Below are 18,182 nucleotides of genomic sequence, written 5' to 3' on the forward strand. Positions count from 1 at the left end.
ATATACAATTGTTTTAACATGGGAGTCAATGGGAACGTACAGAACCGTATGTGTGTACGGTTCCATCCGTTGTGCACCATACGTTTTTTGACACCGATAGTTTTTTTTCTTGGAATTTCAATCAAACAAGTGCAACTTTATTCGTAACGGAGTAAAATGTTAAAAACATATATATTTTTTTCTTAAAAAACGGATGCAACCCAACATCATTTTTTCACACAATATATGGGTTAAAATTTGTAAACATGTTTTGATACAGTTTAGTCCGTTTTTCATCAAAAACCTGATACGGGAACTGTATTGCAAAAACGTGGTGTGAACCCAGTGAGCCTCAGTTTATCTATATCAGTTTATTTAACTATTTTATGTTTTTTTTTTTTTTTTATCGTACAAGATAAAATCTACCCCATTGTAAGTTATTTACCTGATTTCAAGGATTCTTTCTTCTCAACTTCATTAGCATCTTTACCAATCCATAGGAATAACTACAAAAGAAAAGTAGAAGCCATTGTACAACGGGAGGACTTCAGCAGGACCCTACTGGATGGTATTATATGTCTGTGCCCCCAGCTGTTGCAAAACTACAACTCCCAGCATGTAGTTATATTCTTGTATATACGAGCAGTATTATAGTAGTTATATTCTTGTATATAGGAGCAGTATTATAGTAGTTATATTCTTGTATATAGGAGCAGTATTATAGTAGTTATATTCTTGTATATAGGAGCAGTATTATAGTAGTTATATTCTTGTATATAGGAGCAGTATTATAGTAGTTATATTCTTGTATATAGGAGCAGTATTATAGTAGTTATATTCTTGTACATAGGAGCAGTATTATAGTAGTTATATTCTTGTATATAGGAGCAGTATTATAGTAGTTATATTCTTGTATATAGGAGCAGTATCATAGTAGTTATATTCTTGTATATAGGAGGCAGTATTATAGTAGTTATATTCTTGTATATAGGAGCAGTATTATAGTAGTTATATTCTTGTATATAGGAGCAGCGTTATAGTAGTTATATTCTTGTATTTAGGAGCAGTATTATAGTAGTCATATTCTTGTATATAGGGGCAGTATTATAGTAGTCATATTCTTGTATATAGGGGCAGTATTATAGTAGTTATATTCTTGTATATAGGAGCAGTATTATAGTAGTTATATTCTTGTATATAAGGAGGCAGTATTATAGTTGTTATATTCTTGTACATAGGAGCAGTGTCACGATGCCGGCTGGCAGGTAGTGGATCCTCTGTGCCAGAGAGGGATTGGCGTGGACCGTGCTAGTGGATCGGTTCTAAGTCACTACTGGTTTTCACCAGAGCCCGCCGCAAAGCGGGATGGTCTTGCTGCGGCGGTAGTGACCAGGTCGTATCCACTAGCAACGGCTCAACCTCTCTGGCTGCTGAAGATAGGCGCGGTACAAGGGAGTAGACAGAAGCAAAGTCGGACGTAGCAGAAGGTCGGGGCAGGCAGCAAGGATCGTAGTCAGGGGCAACGGCAGGAGGTCTGGAACACAGGCTAGGAACACACAAGGAAACGCTTTCACTGGCACGATGGCAACAAGATCCGGCAAGGAAGTGCAGGGGAAGTGAGGTGATATAGGGAAGTGCACAGGTGATCAGACTAATTGGAACCACTGCGCCAATCAGCGGCGCAGTGGCCCTTTAAATCGCAAAGACCCGGCGCGCGCGCGCCCTAGGGAGCGGGGCCGCGCGCGCCGGGACAGGACCGACGGAGAGCGAGTCAGGTACGGGAGCCGGGGTGCGCATCGCGAGCGGGCGCTACCCGCATCGCGAATCGCATCCCGGCGGGAGGCGGTATCGCAGCGCCCCGGGTCAGTGGATCTGACCGGAGCGCTGCAGTGAGGAGAGTGTAGCGAGCGCTCCGGGGAGGAGCGGGGACCCGGAGCGCTCGGCGTAACAGTACCCCCCCCCTTGGGTCTCCCCCTCTTCTTAGAGCCTGAGAACCTGAGGAGCAGACTTTTGTCTAGGATATTGTCCTCAGGTTCCCAGGATCTCTCTTCTGGACCACAACCCTCCCAATCCACTAAAAAAAAGGTTTTCCCTCTGACCTTTTTGGAAGCCAGAATCTCTTTGACGGAGAAGATGTCCGAGGAGCCGGAAACAGGAGTGGGAGGAACAGATTTGGGAGAGAAACGGTTGATGATAAGTGGTTTAAGAAGAGAAACGTGAAAGGCATTAGGAATACGAAGAGAAGGAGGAAGAAGAAGTTTGTAAGAGACAGGATTAATCTGGCACAAAATTTTGAAAGGACCAAGATAGCGTGGTCCCAACTTGTAGCTAGGGACACGGAAGCGGACATATTTAGCGGAGAGCCATACCTTGTCTCCAGGGGAAAAAATGGGAGGAGCTCTTCTTTTCTTATCCGCGAACTTCTTCATGCGTGATGAAGCCTGTAAGAGAGAATTTTGGGTCTCTCTCCATATGATGGAAAGGTCACGAGAAATTTCATCCACAGCGGGCAGACCAGAGGGCAAGGGGGTAGGGAGGGGGGGAAGAGGGTGACGGCCGTACACCACAAAAAATGGGGATTTGGAGGAAGATTCAGAGACTCTGAAGTTATACGAGAATTCGGCCCATGGTAGAAGATCTGTCCAGTCATCCTGGCGGGAGGAAACAAAATGTCGTAAATAATCACCCAAGACCTGGTTAATTCTTTCTACTTGTCCATTGGATTGAGGATGATATGCAGAAGAAAAATTTAATTTAATCTTGAGTTGTTTACAGAGAGCCCTCCAGAATTTTGACACGAATTGGACGCCTCTATCCGAGACGATCTGCGTAGGCAACCCGTGAAGACGAAAAATGTGTACAAAAAATTGTTTAGCCAACTGAGGCGCTGAAGGAAGACCAGGAAGAGGAATGAAATGTGCCATTTTGGAGAATCGATCAACGACCACCCAAATAACAGTGTTGCCACGGGAAGGGGGTAAGTCAGTAATAAAATCCATACCAATCAGAGACCAAGGCTGTTCGGGGACAGGCAGAGGATGAAGAAAACCAGCGGGCTTCTGGCGAGGAGTCTTATCCCGGGCACAGATAGTGCAGGCTCGCACAAAGTCCACAACATCCGTCTCCAGAGTCGGCCACCAATAGAAGCGAGAGATGAGTTGCACAGATTTCTTGATGCCCGCATGACCTGCGAGATGGGAGGAGTGACCCCATTTGAGGATTCCGAGGCGTTGGCGTGGAGAAACAAAGGTCTTTCCTGGAGGAGTTTGCCTGATGGAGGCTGGAGAAGTGGAAATCAGGCAGTCAGGAGGAATGATGTGTTGCGGAGAGAGTTCAATTTCAGAAGCATCCGAGGAACGAGAGAGAGCATCGGCCCTAATGTTCTTATCGGCAGGCCGAAAGTGAATTTCAAAATTAAATCGGGCAAAGAACAGAGACCACCTGGCCTGGCGAGGATTCAGCCGTTGGGCAGACTGGAGGTAGGAGAGGTTCTTGTGATCGGTGTAAATAATAACTGGAAACCTTGATCCCTCCAGCAGATGCCTCCATTCCTCAAGTGCTAATTTAATAGCTAGAAGCTCTCGATCCCCGATGGAGTAGTTCCTCTCCGCCGGAGAGAAGGTCCTAGAAAAAAACCCACAAGTAACAGCATGCCCGGAAGAATTTTTTTGTAGAAGGACAGCTCCAGCTCCTACTGAAGAGGCATCAACCTCCAATAGGAAGGGTTTGGATGGGTCAGGTCTGGAGAGCACGGGAGCCGAAGAAAAGGCAGACTTGAGTCGTTTAAAGGCGTCTTCCGCTTGAGGAGGCCAAGACTTGGGATCGGCATTTTTTTTGGTTAAAGCCACGATAGGAGCCACAACGGTAGAAAAATGTGGAATAAATTGACTGTAATAATTGGCGAACCCCAAAAAACGTTGGATAGCACGGAGTCCGGAGGGGCGTGGCCAATCTAAGACGGCAGAGAGTTTGTCTGGATCCATTTGTAGTCCCTGGCCAGAGACCAAGTATCCTAGGAAAGGAAGAGATTGGCATTCAAACAGACATTTTTCTATTTTGGCATAGAGTTGATTGTCACGAAGTCTCTGAAGAACCATACGGACATGCTGGCGGTGTTCTTCTAGATTGGCAGAAAAAATCAGGATATCGTCCAGATATACAACAACACAGGAGTATAAGAGATCACGAAAAATTTCATTAACAAAGTCTTGGAAGACGGCAGGGGCGTTGCACAGGCCAAAGGGCATGACCAGATACTCAAAGTGTCCATCTCTGGTGTTAAATGCCGTTTTCCATTCATCCCCCTCTCTGATGCGGATGAGATTATAAGCACCTCTTAAGTCCAGTTTGGTAAAGATGTGGGCACCTTGGAGGCGATCAAAGAGTTCAGAGATGAGGGGTAAGGGGTAGCGGTTCTTAACCATGATTTTATTAAGACCGCGGTAGTCAATACAAGGACGTAGGGAGCCATCTTTTTTGGAGACAAAGAAAAATCCGGCTCCGGCAGGAGAGGAGGATTTACGGATAAAGCCCTTTTTTAAATTTTCCTGGACGTATTCCGACATGGCAAGAGTCTCCTGGGGCGGACAGAGGATAAATTCTGCCCCGGGGTGGAGTAGTGCCCGGGAGGAGGTCGATAGGACAATCATAAGGCCTGTGAGGAGGTAGAGTCTCAGCTTGTTTTTTGCAAAAAACATCCGCAAAGTCCATATAGGCCTTAGGGAGGCCGGTTACAGGTGGAACCACAGAGTCACGGCAAGGGTTACTGGGAACCGGTTTTAGGCAGTCCTTGGAACAAGAGGGCCCCCAACTCTTGATTTCCCCAGTGGACCAATCCAGGGTAGGGGAATGAAGTTGAAGCCAAGGAAGTCCAAGGAGAATTTCAGAAGTGCAATTGGGGAGGACTAAAAGTTCAATCCTCTCTTGATGAGATCCGATGCACATTAGAAGGGGCTCCGTGCGGAAACGTATGGTACAGTCCAATCTTTCATTGTTTACACAATTGATGTAGAGGGGTCTGGCGAGACTGGTGACTGGGATGTTGAACCTGTTGACGAGAGAGGCCAAAATAAAATTTCCTGCAGATCCGGAGTCCAAGAAGGCCATAGTAGCGAAGGAGAAGGCAGAGGCAGATATCCGCACAGGCACAGTAAGACGTGGAGAAGCAGAGTAGACATCAAGGACTGTCTCACCTTTGTGCGGAGTCAGCGTACGTCTCTCCAGGCGGGGAGGACGGATAGGACAATCCTTCAGGAAGTGTTCGGTACTAGCACAGTACAGGCAGAGATTCTCCATGCGGCGTCGTGTCCTCTCTTGAGGTGTCAGGCGAGACCGGTCGACCTGCATAGCCTCCACGGCGGGAGGCACAGGAACAGATTGCAGGGGACCAGAGGAGAGAGGAGCCGGGGAGAAGAAACGCCTCGTGCGAACAGAGTCCATATCCTGGCGGAGCTCCTGACGCCTTTCGGAAAAACGCATGTCAATGCGAGTGGCTAGGTGAATGAGTTCATGTAGATTAGCAGGGATTTCTCGTGCGGCCAGAACATCTTTAATGTTGCTGGATAGGCCTTTTTTAAAGGTCGCGCAGAGGGCCTCATTATTCCAGGATAATTCTGAAGCAAGAGTACGGAATTGTACGGCATACTCGCCAACGGAAGAATTACCCTGGACCAGGTTCAACAGGGCAGTCTCAGCAGAAGAGGCTCGGGCAGGTTCCTCAAAGACACTTCGGATTTCCGAGAAGAAGGAGTGTACAGAGGCAGTGACGGGGTCATTGCGGTCCCAGAGCGGTGTGGCCCAAGACAGGGCTTTTCCAGACAGAAGGCTGACTATGAAAGCCACCTTAGACCTTTCAGTGGGAAAGTGGTCAGACATCAACTCCAAGTGCAGGGAACATTGGGTAAGAAAGCCACGGCAAAACTTAGAGTCCCCATCAAATTTATCCGGCAAGGATAGGCGTAGACCAGAAGCGGCCATTCGCTGCGGAGGAGGTGCAGGAGCTGGCGGAGGAGATGATTGCTGAAGCTGTGGTAGTAACTGCTGTAGCATGACGGTCAGTTGAGACAGCTGTTGGCCTTGTTGCGCTATCTGTTGTGACTGCTGGGCGACCACCGTGGTGAGGTCAGCGACAACTGGCAGAGGAACTTCAGCGGGATCCATGGCCGGATCTACTGTCACGATGCCGGCTGGCAGGTAGTGGATCCTCTGTGCCAGAGAGGGATTGGCGTGGACCGTGCTAGTGGATCGGTTCTAAGTCACTACTGGTTTTCACCAGAGCCCGCCGCAAAGCGGGATGGTCTTGCTGCGGCGGTAGTGACCAGGTCGTATCCACTAGCAACGGCTCAACCTCTCTGGCTGCTGAAGATAGGCGCGGTACAAGGGAGTAGACAGAAGCAAAGTCGGACGTAGCAGAAGGTCGGGGCAGGCAGCAAGGATCGTAGTCAGGGGCAACGGCAGGAGGTCTGGAACACAGGCTAGGAACACACAAGGAAACGCTTTCACTGGCACGATGGCAACAAGATCCGGCAAGGAAGTGCAGGGGAAGTGAGGTGATATAGGGAAGTGCACAGGTGATCAGACTAATTGGAACCACTGCGCCAATCAGCGGCGCAGTGGCCCTTTAAATCGCAAAGACCCGGCGCGCGCGCGCCCTAGGGAGCGGGGCCGCGCGCGCCGGGACAGGACCGACGGAGAGCGAGTCAGGTACGGGAGCCGGGGTGCGCATCGCGAGCGGGCGCTACCCGCATCGCGAATCGCATCCCGGCGGGAGGCGGTATCGCAGCGCCCCGGGTCAGTGGATCTGACCGGAGCGCTGCAGTGAGGAGAGTGTAGCGAGCGCTCCGGGGAGGAGCGGGGACCCGGAGCGCTCGGCGTAACAAGCAGTATTATAGTAGTTATATTCTTGTACTTAGGAGCAGTATTATAGTAGTCATATTCTTGTATATAGGGGCAGTATTATAGTAGTCATATTCTTGTATATAGGGGCAGTATTATAGTAGTCATATTCTTGTATATAGGAGCAGTATTATAGTAGTTATATTCTTGTATATAAGGAGGCAGTATTATAGTAGTTATATTCTTGTATATAGGAGCAGTATTATAATAGTTATAGTCTTGTATATAGGAGACAGTATTATAGTAGTTATATTCTTGTATATAAGAGGCAGTATTATAGTAGTTATATTCTTGTATATAGGAGCAGTATTATAGTAGTTATATTCTTGTATATAGGAGCAGTATTATAGTAGTTATATTCTTGTATATAGGAGCAGTATTATAGTAGTTATATTCTTGTATATAAGGAGGCAGTATTATAGTAGTTATATTCTTGTATATAGGAGCAGTATTATAGTAGTTATATTCTTGTATATAGGAGCAGTATTATAGTAGTTATATTCTTGTATATAGGAGCAGTATTATAGTAGTTATATTCTTGTATATAGGAGCAGTATTATAGTTGTTATATTCTTGTATATATGAGCAGTATTATAGTAGTTATATTCTTGTATATAAGGAGGCAGTATTATAGTAGTTATATTCTTGTATATAGGAGCAGTATTATAGTAGTTATAGTCTTGTATATAGGGGCAGTATTATAGTAGTTATATTCTTGTATATAGGAGCAGTATTATAGTAGTTATATTCTTGTATATAGGAGCAGTATTGTAGTAGTCATAGTCTTGTATATAGGAGACAGTATTATAGTAGTTATATCCTTGTATACAGGAGCAGTATTATAGTAGTTATATTCCTGTATATAGGAGCAGTATTATAGTAGTTGTATTCCTGTATATAGGAGACAGTATTATAGTAGTTATATTCTTGTATATAGGAGCAGTATTATAGTAGTTATATTCTTGTATATAGGAGGCAGTATTATAGTAGTTATATTTTTGTATATAGGAGCAGTATTATAATAGTTATATTCTTGTATATAGGAGCAGTATTATAGTAGTTATATTTTTGTATATAGGAGCAGTATTATAATAGTTATATTCTTGTATATAGGAGCAGTATTATATTAGTTATATTCTTGTATATAGGAGCAGTATTATAGTAGTTATATTCTTGTATATAGGAGCAGTATTATAGTAGTTATATTCTTGTATATAGGAGACAGTAATATAGTAGTTATATGCTTGTATATAGGAGCAGTATTATAGTAGTTATATTCTTATATATAGGAGCAGTATTATAGTAGTTATATTCTTGTATATAGGAGCAGTATTATAGTAGTTATATTCTTGTATATAGGAGCAGTATTATAGTAGTTATATTCTTGTATATAGGAGCAGTATTATAGTAGTTATATTCTTGTATATAGGAGCAGTATTATAGTAGTTATATTCTTGTATATAGGGGGCAGTATTATAGTAGTTATATTCTTGTATATAGGAGCAGTATTATAGTAGTTATATTTTAGTATATAGGGGGCAGTATTATAGTAGTTATATTCTTGTATATAGGAGCAGTATTATAGTAGTTATATTCTTGTATATAGGAGCAGTATTATAGTAGTTATATTCTTGTATATAGGAGCAGTATTATAGTAGTTATATTCTTGTATATAGGAGCAGTATTATAGTAGTTATATTCTTGTATATAGGAGCAGTATTATAGTAGTTATATTCTTGTATATAGGGGGCAGTATTATAGTAGTTATATTCTTGTATATAGGAGCAGTATTATAGTAGTTATATTTTAGTATATAGGGGGCAGTATTATAGTAGTTATATTCTTGTATATAGGAGCAGTATTATAGTAGTTTTATTCGTGTATATAGGAGACAGTAATATAGTAGTTATATTCTCGTATATAGGGAGCATTACTTTTGTAAACGGGCAAGTAATATAGTAGTTTTTTAGTAATTAAAAATAATAACAACAACTTATAATTATTATTATTATCATTATTATTTTATTTTGTACCTGTTCCCATGTGTCCAGTAACATGACATCATCTTCTGCCAAATCTTCTTGTGTAAATTCTCCTGGGACCTCCTCAATCTGTGTTAAAACAAATATAAAAGAAAAATATTTTGTAAGCGTATCCACTGCTACCAAAAAAAATTTACATTTGTCATTTAGTTGGGGCTCTGCCTGGTATTCTTCGTTTGCATGAACTGTGTAGTAGAGCAGGAGGCCAGGACTGGTGCAAGGATTTTTGCCACCCTAGGCGAAAGCTAATTTTGCCGCACTTTGACCCCGCCCTTTGGCTCCACCCTTTTCACATGCCCCACCTTACTCCTAGGATGACACACTGTAACAAACCTCCTCCTCACACAACATGGTTCTGGCTGGGCGGGTTGTGCGGATTGTTACTGACTTTCTAGCAGCGGGCAGAGTGGCGCCCCCATCAAGAGGGCGCTCTAGGTGGCTGCCTATTTTGCCTATAGACAGAACCAGCCCGGCAGGAGCTTCTGTATACCCTGCTGCGCAGTTTAGCTTTCCTGGTCATGGTTCAATATGTACTAGTTTTGTGACACACTTCAGACTTACCACAAATCTCCCACTCTTATTTGAGCATCCATAAAGCCTTGGGGGGTGATCGGCCAGTTGGGATCCAAGCAGCTCAGAGGTCTGGTAGGACTTTTTACCTCCCAAGGCACTCCAGAACTCATCTGTTACAAAGAGGAAAAATAAGTATAATAAGAATACAACATATTTACGTAAATGCAGCCTATCCATTATAAACACTACAGGGACAATGTATCCTCCAGTTTCAGTTGTGGAATGGAAACCAAGGTTATAGGACAGAATTCTCTTATAAACGCAGCCAGGTCTGAAGCTTTTGGTTTTGAATGACGTTAGACAATATTTATATCTCTATCTCAGTGTTTCCCAACCAGGGTGCCCCCAGCTGTTGCAAAACTGCAACTCCCAGCATGCCTGGACAGCCGAAGGCTGTCCAGGCATGCTGGGAGTTGTAGTTTTGCAACAGCTGGAGGCACTATGGTTTGAAAACAATGACTAGAGATGAGCGAATTTACAGTAAATTCGATTCGTCATGAACTTCTCGGCTCGGCAGTTGATGACTTATCCTGCATAAATTAGTTCAGCTTTCCGGTGCTCCGGTGGGCTGGAAAAGGTGGATACAGTCCTAGGAAAGAGTCTCCTAGGACTGTATCCCCCTTTTCCAGCCCACGGGAGCACCTGAAAGCTGAACTAATGTATGCAGGATAACACATCAACTGCCGAGCCGAGAAGTTCGTGACGAATCAAATCTACTGTAAGTTCACTCATCTCTAACACTGACCTATCAATGGGACAGAATATAAGTATATGATCTCTGGGGAACTGAAAAGAATAATTTTTAAAGGGGTACTCCCGTGGAAAACTTTTTATTTTTTATTTTAAATCAACTGGTGCCAGAAAGTTAAACAGATTTGTAAATCACTTCTATTAAAAAAAATCTTAATCCTTCCAGTACTTTTTAGGGGCTGTATACTAAAGAGAAATCCAAAAAAGAAATGGATTTCCTCTGATGTCATGACCACAGTGCTCTCTGCTGACATCTCTGTCCATTTTAGGAACTGTCCAGAGCAGTATATGTTTGCTATGGGGATTTCCTCCTGCTCTGGGCAGTTCCTAAGGGTATGTTCACACTGAGGGTTTGGAGAGGAATTTCAGCAAGTAATTCTGCTCGCTTATTCCTCTCCAATTCATTCAGCAGTGCCATACCCCATAGTATGTAGTTAACTTTTCTTTCCTTAGTTCACACTGAGGAAATTCCGCTAGCGGAACATGTTCTTTCTTCATGCGGAATTCGGCTCGTAACTCCATAGAAGTAAATGTAAACATTTTTGGCATTCTGCCCAGCTTCCGTGCGGAATTCGTGCGGAATTTGCGCATTTTATTGTGTGTCCTATCCCCTTTCATTTCCGCACGGAATTCAGCGTGAATTCCGCGCAAATTCCACACAAATTCCGCACGGAAAAAAAACTTAATTTTGAGTGGATTTAATCAGCGAGAATTCCGCGAACATCTTAACCAGTGTGAACATGTGAACATACCCTAAAATGGACAGCAGAGGTCAGCAGAGAGCACTGTGGTTATGACATCAGAGGAAATGCATTTCTTTTTTGGATTTCTCTGTAGTATACAGCCCCTAAAATGTACTGGAAGGAGTAAGATTTTTCAATAGAAGCGATTTACAAATCTGTTTAACTTTCTGGCACCAGTTGATTAAAAAAAAAAAAGTTTTCCATGGGAGTATCCCTGTAAATATATAGATGTAGCAGGCTGAATACGTCTTTTGACACAACTGCAGGTGCTATGAAATGCATTACGTAGGACTGCAGGTATCTTATCTCAGTGACTTACTATAATACGCAAAGGAAACTGTTAAATAACATAATAGCGGGGTGCCAGAAGGTTAAACAGATTTGTAAATTACTTCTATTTAAAAAAAAAAAAAACGTAATCCTTCCACTACTTATCAGCTGCTGTATGCTCCACAGGAAATTGGCCAAGAGATAAGGCCAAGAGATAAGGATCCCGAATGAAGTATCTAAACTGGACAACCCCTTAAAGGGGTACTCCAGTGGAAAACTGTATTTTTTATTTTTTTTAAATCAACTGTTGCCAGAAAGTTATACAGATTTGTGAATTAATTATCAGCTGCTGTATGCTCCAAGAGAAGTTGTGTAGTTCTTAACAGTCTGACCACAGTGCTCTCTGCTGACACCTCTTTTTTTATACCACCTGTTTATGTTAGGAACTGTCCGGAGCAATTCCCCGTAGCAAACCTATCCTTCTCTGGACAGTTCCTGACATGGACAGAGGTGTCAGCAGAGAGCACTGTGGTCAGGCTGGAAAGAAATTAAAAAAAGAAAAGAACTTTCTGGGGAATATACAGCAGTTGATAAGTACTGGAAGGATTAAGATTTTTAAATAGAAGTCATTTACAAATCTATTTAACTTTCTGGCACCAGTTGATAAAAAAAAAATGTTTTCCAGCGGAGTACCCCTTTAAGCTATTGCGTTTGTCTGCAATGATGTATAAAATGCCATTAAATACATTGTTATCACCTATGTGGAGTAGTATTCAATGCAGTCACAGTATATGTTTTGTTTACAGGTCAATGTCTGTGTATACAGGTAAATGAGGTACATGAAAAGCTCATGAATCTGCTCCTTGATGGCGGCTAATGTTTTCTAGATAAGTCAATAAGGTTTCGTGACATGCAATAGGGGGGGGGGGGGTAGACATTTTTTGTTCTTGTTTGCAAGAGGTTTGACCATGAAATGGGTGTGACTGTGTGATTTATCGCTTTATGGGAAGAAAGAATATGCAGAGCAGCTCTTTCTTAAAGTGTGCCTGTCAGATCCCACAAAAAAGAAAAAAAAACTGTTATATGTTACTCAGTACCCCATCCTGGTCATGCACATGTAATTTTTATGTATCTATCACTGATATATCACAAAAAAATAGCATATTACAGCTGCTCACTGTCTTTTCCATCTTCCAAAAGGATAGGCCTGCACTGTTATGACTCATCCCGCTTCCTCACTCTGCTGACTCTCTGCTCTCGGGAGCCTGGCAGCGCTGCTCTGTAACCTTTTCTTTGGTTTTATACTGTACACACATACACACACACGAGATTGCCTGTACTCTACCACCAAAGACAATATGGTGAGTGTATAACTTACTTCTTCCTAAATCAGTGCAAAGGTTTAGTGCTAAAAGTACAGTGTATTTTTTATGCATACATTTTACATAAGTTTCTATGTCATTCATGTGTATCATCCTGTAATGCTGGGACTTGTAGTTTTGGAATAGTTGGAGGTACAGTGTTTTGATAACTCTTTTTTGCAGCAGTGTTGCCTTCAGCTGTGTGCCTACAGCTTTTGCAGAACTACAACTCCCAGCATGCCCAGACATCCTTTGTCTGTCCAGGCATACTTTGAGTTGTAGTTTTTCAACAGCTGGATGCACATGATTGGTAAAACTCTGTGTTACAGAAATTGCTGCAGGCTGTGTTCCTCCTGCAGCCTTGTCAATCATCTGTCTCGTGTCCATGACCCTTGGACAGGCTCATGCTGCTTTGGGACTCATCAGTGTCCCAGGAGGTATGGGGACCCCTAGTGGTGGGATTTTCAAAGGCAGTTTTCTTTAATAAAATGTGAACATTTTATAAAGAAGTATATTAGAAAAACTATTGTTTTGCCAAGATGTACAACATATAAAATGTTTTTTTTTATTTTATTTTTTTATATCTGACAGTGTCCATATAAAGTCTTTGTTTTACTCCAACTAGGAGTCTTAGAACATGACTGGGAATGTACGCTAAGCCAGAAATCTCGCCAGAAGGAAAAATATCCATTTATAGATGGCTGTATCGGGATTATTACCCTTTTTGGAGGGGGAGCAGGGTGCTGGATAGCTGTTGAGAGGCCTATTGTTGTGAGACCAAATGGGTAGTGTTTCTCCTTGAGGACAGCATCATAAAGATACACGGAGACTTAAAGGGGTATTCCAGGAAATTTTTTTTTTTTTTATATCAACTGGCTCCAGAAAGTTAAACAGATTAGTAAATTACTCCTATTAAAAAAATCTTAATCATTCCAATAATTATCAGCTGCTGAAGTTGAGTTGTTCTTTTCTGTCTGGCAACAGTGCTCTCTGCTGACCTCTCTGCTTGTCTCGGGAACTGCACAGAGTAGAAGAGGCTTGCTATGGGGATTTGCTTCTACTCTGGACAGTTCCCGAGACAGGTGTCATCAGAGAGGACTTAGACAGATAAGAACAACTCAACTTCAGCAGCTCATAAGTACTGAAAGGATTAAGATTTTTTAATAGAAGTAATTTACAAATCTGTTTAACTTTCTGGAGCCAGTTGATATATAGTTTTTTTTTTTTCTGGATAACCCCTTTAAAGGGCAATTCATGCTCCACTGGGAATTCTGGGAGGAAATGATAAGCAAATTAGATTTCTCATGCCACCTACCCTTCTCCGATCACAGATTGTATTGTTTGGTTGTTTCGGTTTTGGTGTTTTGCTCTTTCAGGATTGGGCGGAGTGTTAGTGTATCATGCTGTGCGATGTATACATAGATAGTCACTATTAGAGATGAGCGAACTTACAGTAAATTCGATTGGTCACGAACTTCTCGGCTCGGCAGTTGATGCCTTATCCTGCATAAATGAGTTCAGCCTTCAGGTGCTCCGGTGGGCTGGAAAAGGTGGATACAGGAAAGAGTCTCCTAGAACTGTATCCACCTTTTCCAGCCCACGGGAGCACCTGAAAGCTGAACTCATTTATGCAGGAAAAGTCATCAACTGCCGAGCCGAGAAGTTCGTGACGAATCGAATTTACTGTAAATTCGCTCATCTCTAGTCACTATCCCAGTATAACAGGTCTCCAAAGCTGCCCAAAGGGCAGCTTTGGAGACGTGTTATACTGGGATAGTGACTCTAGCTATATATTTGTAATAATGAGAAAATACAGTTATAAGTTTAACAGCTTGTCTAACTCTACTATGCGTCATTTTAGATGGTAATACATTACCTATAGAACACTCACTATCCATATGTGTTTTATGTGCAAATGAAGTAAAAGTTAAAGGGGTTATCCAGGAAAAAACTTTTTTTTTTTATATATATATATAAACTGGCACCAGAAAGTTAAAAAGATTTGAAAATTACTTCTATTAAAAAATCTTAATCCTTTCAGTACTTATGAGCTGCTGAAATTGAGTTGTTCTCTGATGACACCTGTCTTTTTTCCCATTTAAATCAACTGGTGCCAGAAAGTTAAACAGATTTGTAAATCACTTCTATTAAAAAATCTTAATCCTTCCAGTACTTTTTAGGGGCTGTATACTAAAGAGAAATCCAAAAACGAAATGCATTTCCTGTGATGTCATGACCACAGTGCTCTCTGCTGACCTCTGCTGTCCATTTTAGGAACTGTCCAGAGCAGGAAAAAAATCCCCATAGCAAACATATGATGCTCTGGACAGTTCCCAAAATGGACAGCAGAGGTCAGCAGAGAGCACTGTGGTCAGGACATCACAGGAAATGCATTTCTTTTTTGGATTTCTCTTTAGTATGCAGCCCCTATAAAGTACTGGAAGGATTAAGATTTTTTTAATTGAAGTGATTTACAAATCTGTTTAACTTTCTGGCACCAGTTGATTTAAAAAAAAAAAAAAAAAGAAGAAGATTTCCACGGGAGTACCCCTTTAAGTAAGGAAATATTGCATCGTATAAGAACTGTTTCTATTCCCTGACAACCGTGATAAGTCATAAATACATTGGTGATGATGTCTGGGATCTTGGGCCTTTACTGATCCCTATTGTTGCTCTTAAAGTCTAATTTTTTAAAGGGGTACTCCACTGCTCAGCATTTGGAATAGACTGTTCCGAACGCTGGAGCCGGCGCCGGGAGCTCATGATGTCATAGCCCCACCCCCTCAATGCAAGTCTATGGAAGGGAGCGTGACGAATGTCACGCCCCCTCCCATAGACTTGCATTGAGGGGGCGGGGCTATCACGTCACGAGCTCCCGGCTCCAGCGTTCAGAACAGTTTGTTCAAAACGCTGAGTAGCGGAGTACCACTTTAATGCACCAGAGTTGAGTGAACGTTCACTGTCTTGCCATTTCTCGGAAAGGGCAGATTTTATAACATGAAGATACTTTGTATATGTCATAACTAAGACTATAGGGGCAGAAATACTACTATATATTCCAAGACATAAGTTTTCACTGATATAAGTACAGCAGCTACAGCTCCAGAATAGAAAATTTGTCATTATTGAAATTATGTAAAAATTTATAGCTCACTCAACCAACCATCCCAAGGTTAACTGGGTTGGTCTAAATCCCCCAAAATGTGTGCAAAAAATGTTGTATATGCTAAATTATATACAGGACCAGTCCTCAAAAGAATAAATAGGAAGAAAAAAAAAATTTATAATAAAAAAAAATTGTGAGAGAGATATAGAAGGAATGAGATGTGTGTGTGTGTGTGCATATATATATATATATATATATATATATACATATATATATGTGTGTGTATACATACATATAAATATAATAGATACAATAAATGTTAATGGACCTGAATCATGGATGAATACAGTAACAAATGCAATTCAAAATATTTAATATGTAATATTTAATTATATATTAAATATTTTGAATTGCATTTGTTACTGTATTCATCCATGATTCAGGTCCATTAACATTTATTGTATCTATTATATTTATATGTATGTATACACATATATATATATATATATATATATATATATATATATATATACATACATATATTTTTTTACGTTTATTTTTCTTGTTCTTCCTTACATTTTCTTCCTACTTTTTTCACTCTCCTTTGAGGACTGGTCCTGTATATAATTTATTATATATAAAAAAATTTGCATTAATGAAATTATGCCAAGACAATTTCTCAATGATTTGTTCATGTTGCTGCACATGTTTAAAAAAATAAAAATAAAATTGGCAGACCTGGCTCCTGTCCTTCCTTAATCTGTGTTGTCTTGCATTTGAGGACATTGGCAATATAACTCGCTCCTTTCTCTTCCTCTCCGCTGGCGCCTCTTCCGACCCATTGATAACCAGAGTTATTCTTCAGCTTCAGCACAAACACGTCATTGGAATTCAGTGAGGAGGCGTCTGCTTCTACCTAAATGTATAACAATAAAAGAAGATGGAAATGATGTTTTAGATATATGTTACACTGGACAAAAATAAAAGTAGAAGGATGTGGTAGGGGAATAGGGAAATGAACTGGAATCATGGCAAGAAGCAGAAGGATGGTAAAGGGAAATCAATGGGAAGAAGTAGGAACAGAAAGTAAGGAAATAAAAGGGAAGAAGGAACAAGATGGAGATATAAGGAAATGGAAGAGAATGAGAAGAAAGCAATAAGGAGATATAAGGAAATGGAAGAGAAGGAAAAGGTAGCAAGAGGAGATATAATGAAATGGAAGGAAACCGAAGCAAGAAGAGATAAGGAAATGGAAGGGAAGGAGAAGGAAGCAAGAAGAGATATAAGAAAAGGAGAAGCAAGAAGAGCTATAAGGAAATGGAAGGGAAAGTGGAGAAGGAAAAAGGAGAGATATAAGGAAATGGAAGGTAAGAAGGAGAAGGAAGCAATCAGGAGATATAAGGAAATGGAAGAGAAGGAAAAGATAGCAAGAAGAGATATAAGGAAATGGAAAGGAAGAAGAAGGGAAAAGGAGAGATGTAAGGAAATGGAAGGTAAGTAGACAGAAGCAAGAAGGATATAAATACAGTAAAATCTCCCTTAGTGGACACCTCCCAATAGGGGACAGTTTTTAATTCCCCAGCATAAGTATTAATGTATTTGCCCCCTCTGAATAGGGGACATTCCCAATAGCGGACGTGGACACACCCAATAGGGGACAAAACACTCCCAATAGGGGACAACCAGGCTTATATGCCGACCCTACCATGTACACAGGGCTGCCGTCAGGGGGTACAGCCAATACCCCAGTAAGGGGCCCAGGCCCCCACTGCACACCCCCAGCACAGAAGCAGAAGACCAATGTTTAAACAGTGATCTCTTGCTCCTGTACATCCACCAGCCACATCATTCACCCCCCTCCTTCCCTGATCACCACTGTGCCACTTTATTCCCCTGTACCAAATCATCCCCCTTTTATTACCCCCTGTGCCACATCATTTCCCCTTTATTGCCCTCTATGTAAATTAATCACCCCTCTTTACAACTCCCTGTGCCATTTTATTCCCCCTTTATCCCCCTGTGCCCCTTCATAAAGAGGGGTTTCATGATATTTACACAGAGAGTAATAAAGGGGAAATCATGTGGCACAGGGGTAAGCAGGGATTATTTGGCACAAGGCACTGGGGAATAAGATGGCACAGGATATAAAAGGGGGGATGAAATTATACACGGGGGGGGGGGATAAGGGGAGATTAAGCGACACTGGGAGATTTTACTGTAATATTGCTTTTTATTGTGTTTTATAGGTAATTACACTCAGGAGTGAGTACAGGACAGTATTCCGTCATTTGGGAAGAATTTTGAGTCTTTTTCCCAATAAGGGACATCTCTCAATAGTGGACACTTTTTTTATTGCCCACGAGTGTCCGCTATTGGGAGATTCTACTGTATATATATATATATATATATATATATATATATATATATATATGGAAGAGACTGAGAAGAAAGCAAGAAGAGATAT

The 18,182-nt window shown here is 41.7% G+C and overlaps 2 protein-coding genes across 2 annotated transcripts in view; one reads left to right on the forward strand and one right to left on the reverse strand.

Annotated features, from left to right (window-relative positions):
- LOC130272905 (scinderin-like) overlaps positions 1 to 18,182 on the reverse strand; it is a 154,461-nt gene that overhangs the window by 6,646 nt on the left and 129,633 nt on the right. The window contains exons 12-15 of the mRNA XM_056518912.1: positions 16,457 to 16,634; positions 9,477 to 9,598; positions 8,907 to 8,984; positions 425 to 485 (exon numbers count right to left, since the gene is read on the reverse strand). Of these exons, the coding sequence (XP_056374887.1) occupies positions 425 to 485; positions 8,907 to 8,984; positions 9,477 to 9,598; positions 16,457 to 16,634 (439 nt within the window). The remainder of the gene's footprint in view (positions 1 to 424; positions 486 to 8,906; positions 8,985 to 9,476; positions 9,599 to 16,456; positions 16,635 to 18,182) is intronic.
- LOC130272908 (uncharacterized) lies at positions 16,641 to 18,060 on the forward strand. Its single transcript, XM_056518915.1, has 2 exons — positions 16,641 to 17,211; positions 17,965 to 18,060. Exons 1-2 carry the CDS (start codon positions 16,851 to 16,853, stop codon positions 17,982 to 17,984), a joined length of 381 nt encoding a protein of 126 aa, XP_056374890.1. The 5' UTR covers positions 16,641 to 16,850; the 3' UTR covers positions 17,985 to 18,060.

The sequence above is a fragment of the Hyla sarda genome, chromosome 5, assembly GCF_029499605.1.
Source record: "Hyla sarda isolate aHylSar1 chromosome 5, aHylSar1.hap1, whole genome shotgun sequence".
Lineage (NCBI taxonomy): Eukaryota > Metazoa > Chordata > Amphibia > Anura > Hylidae > Hyla > Hyla sarda.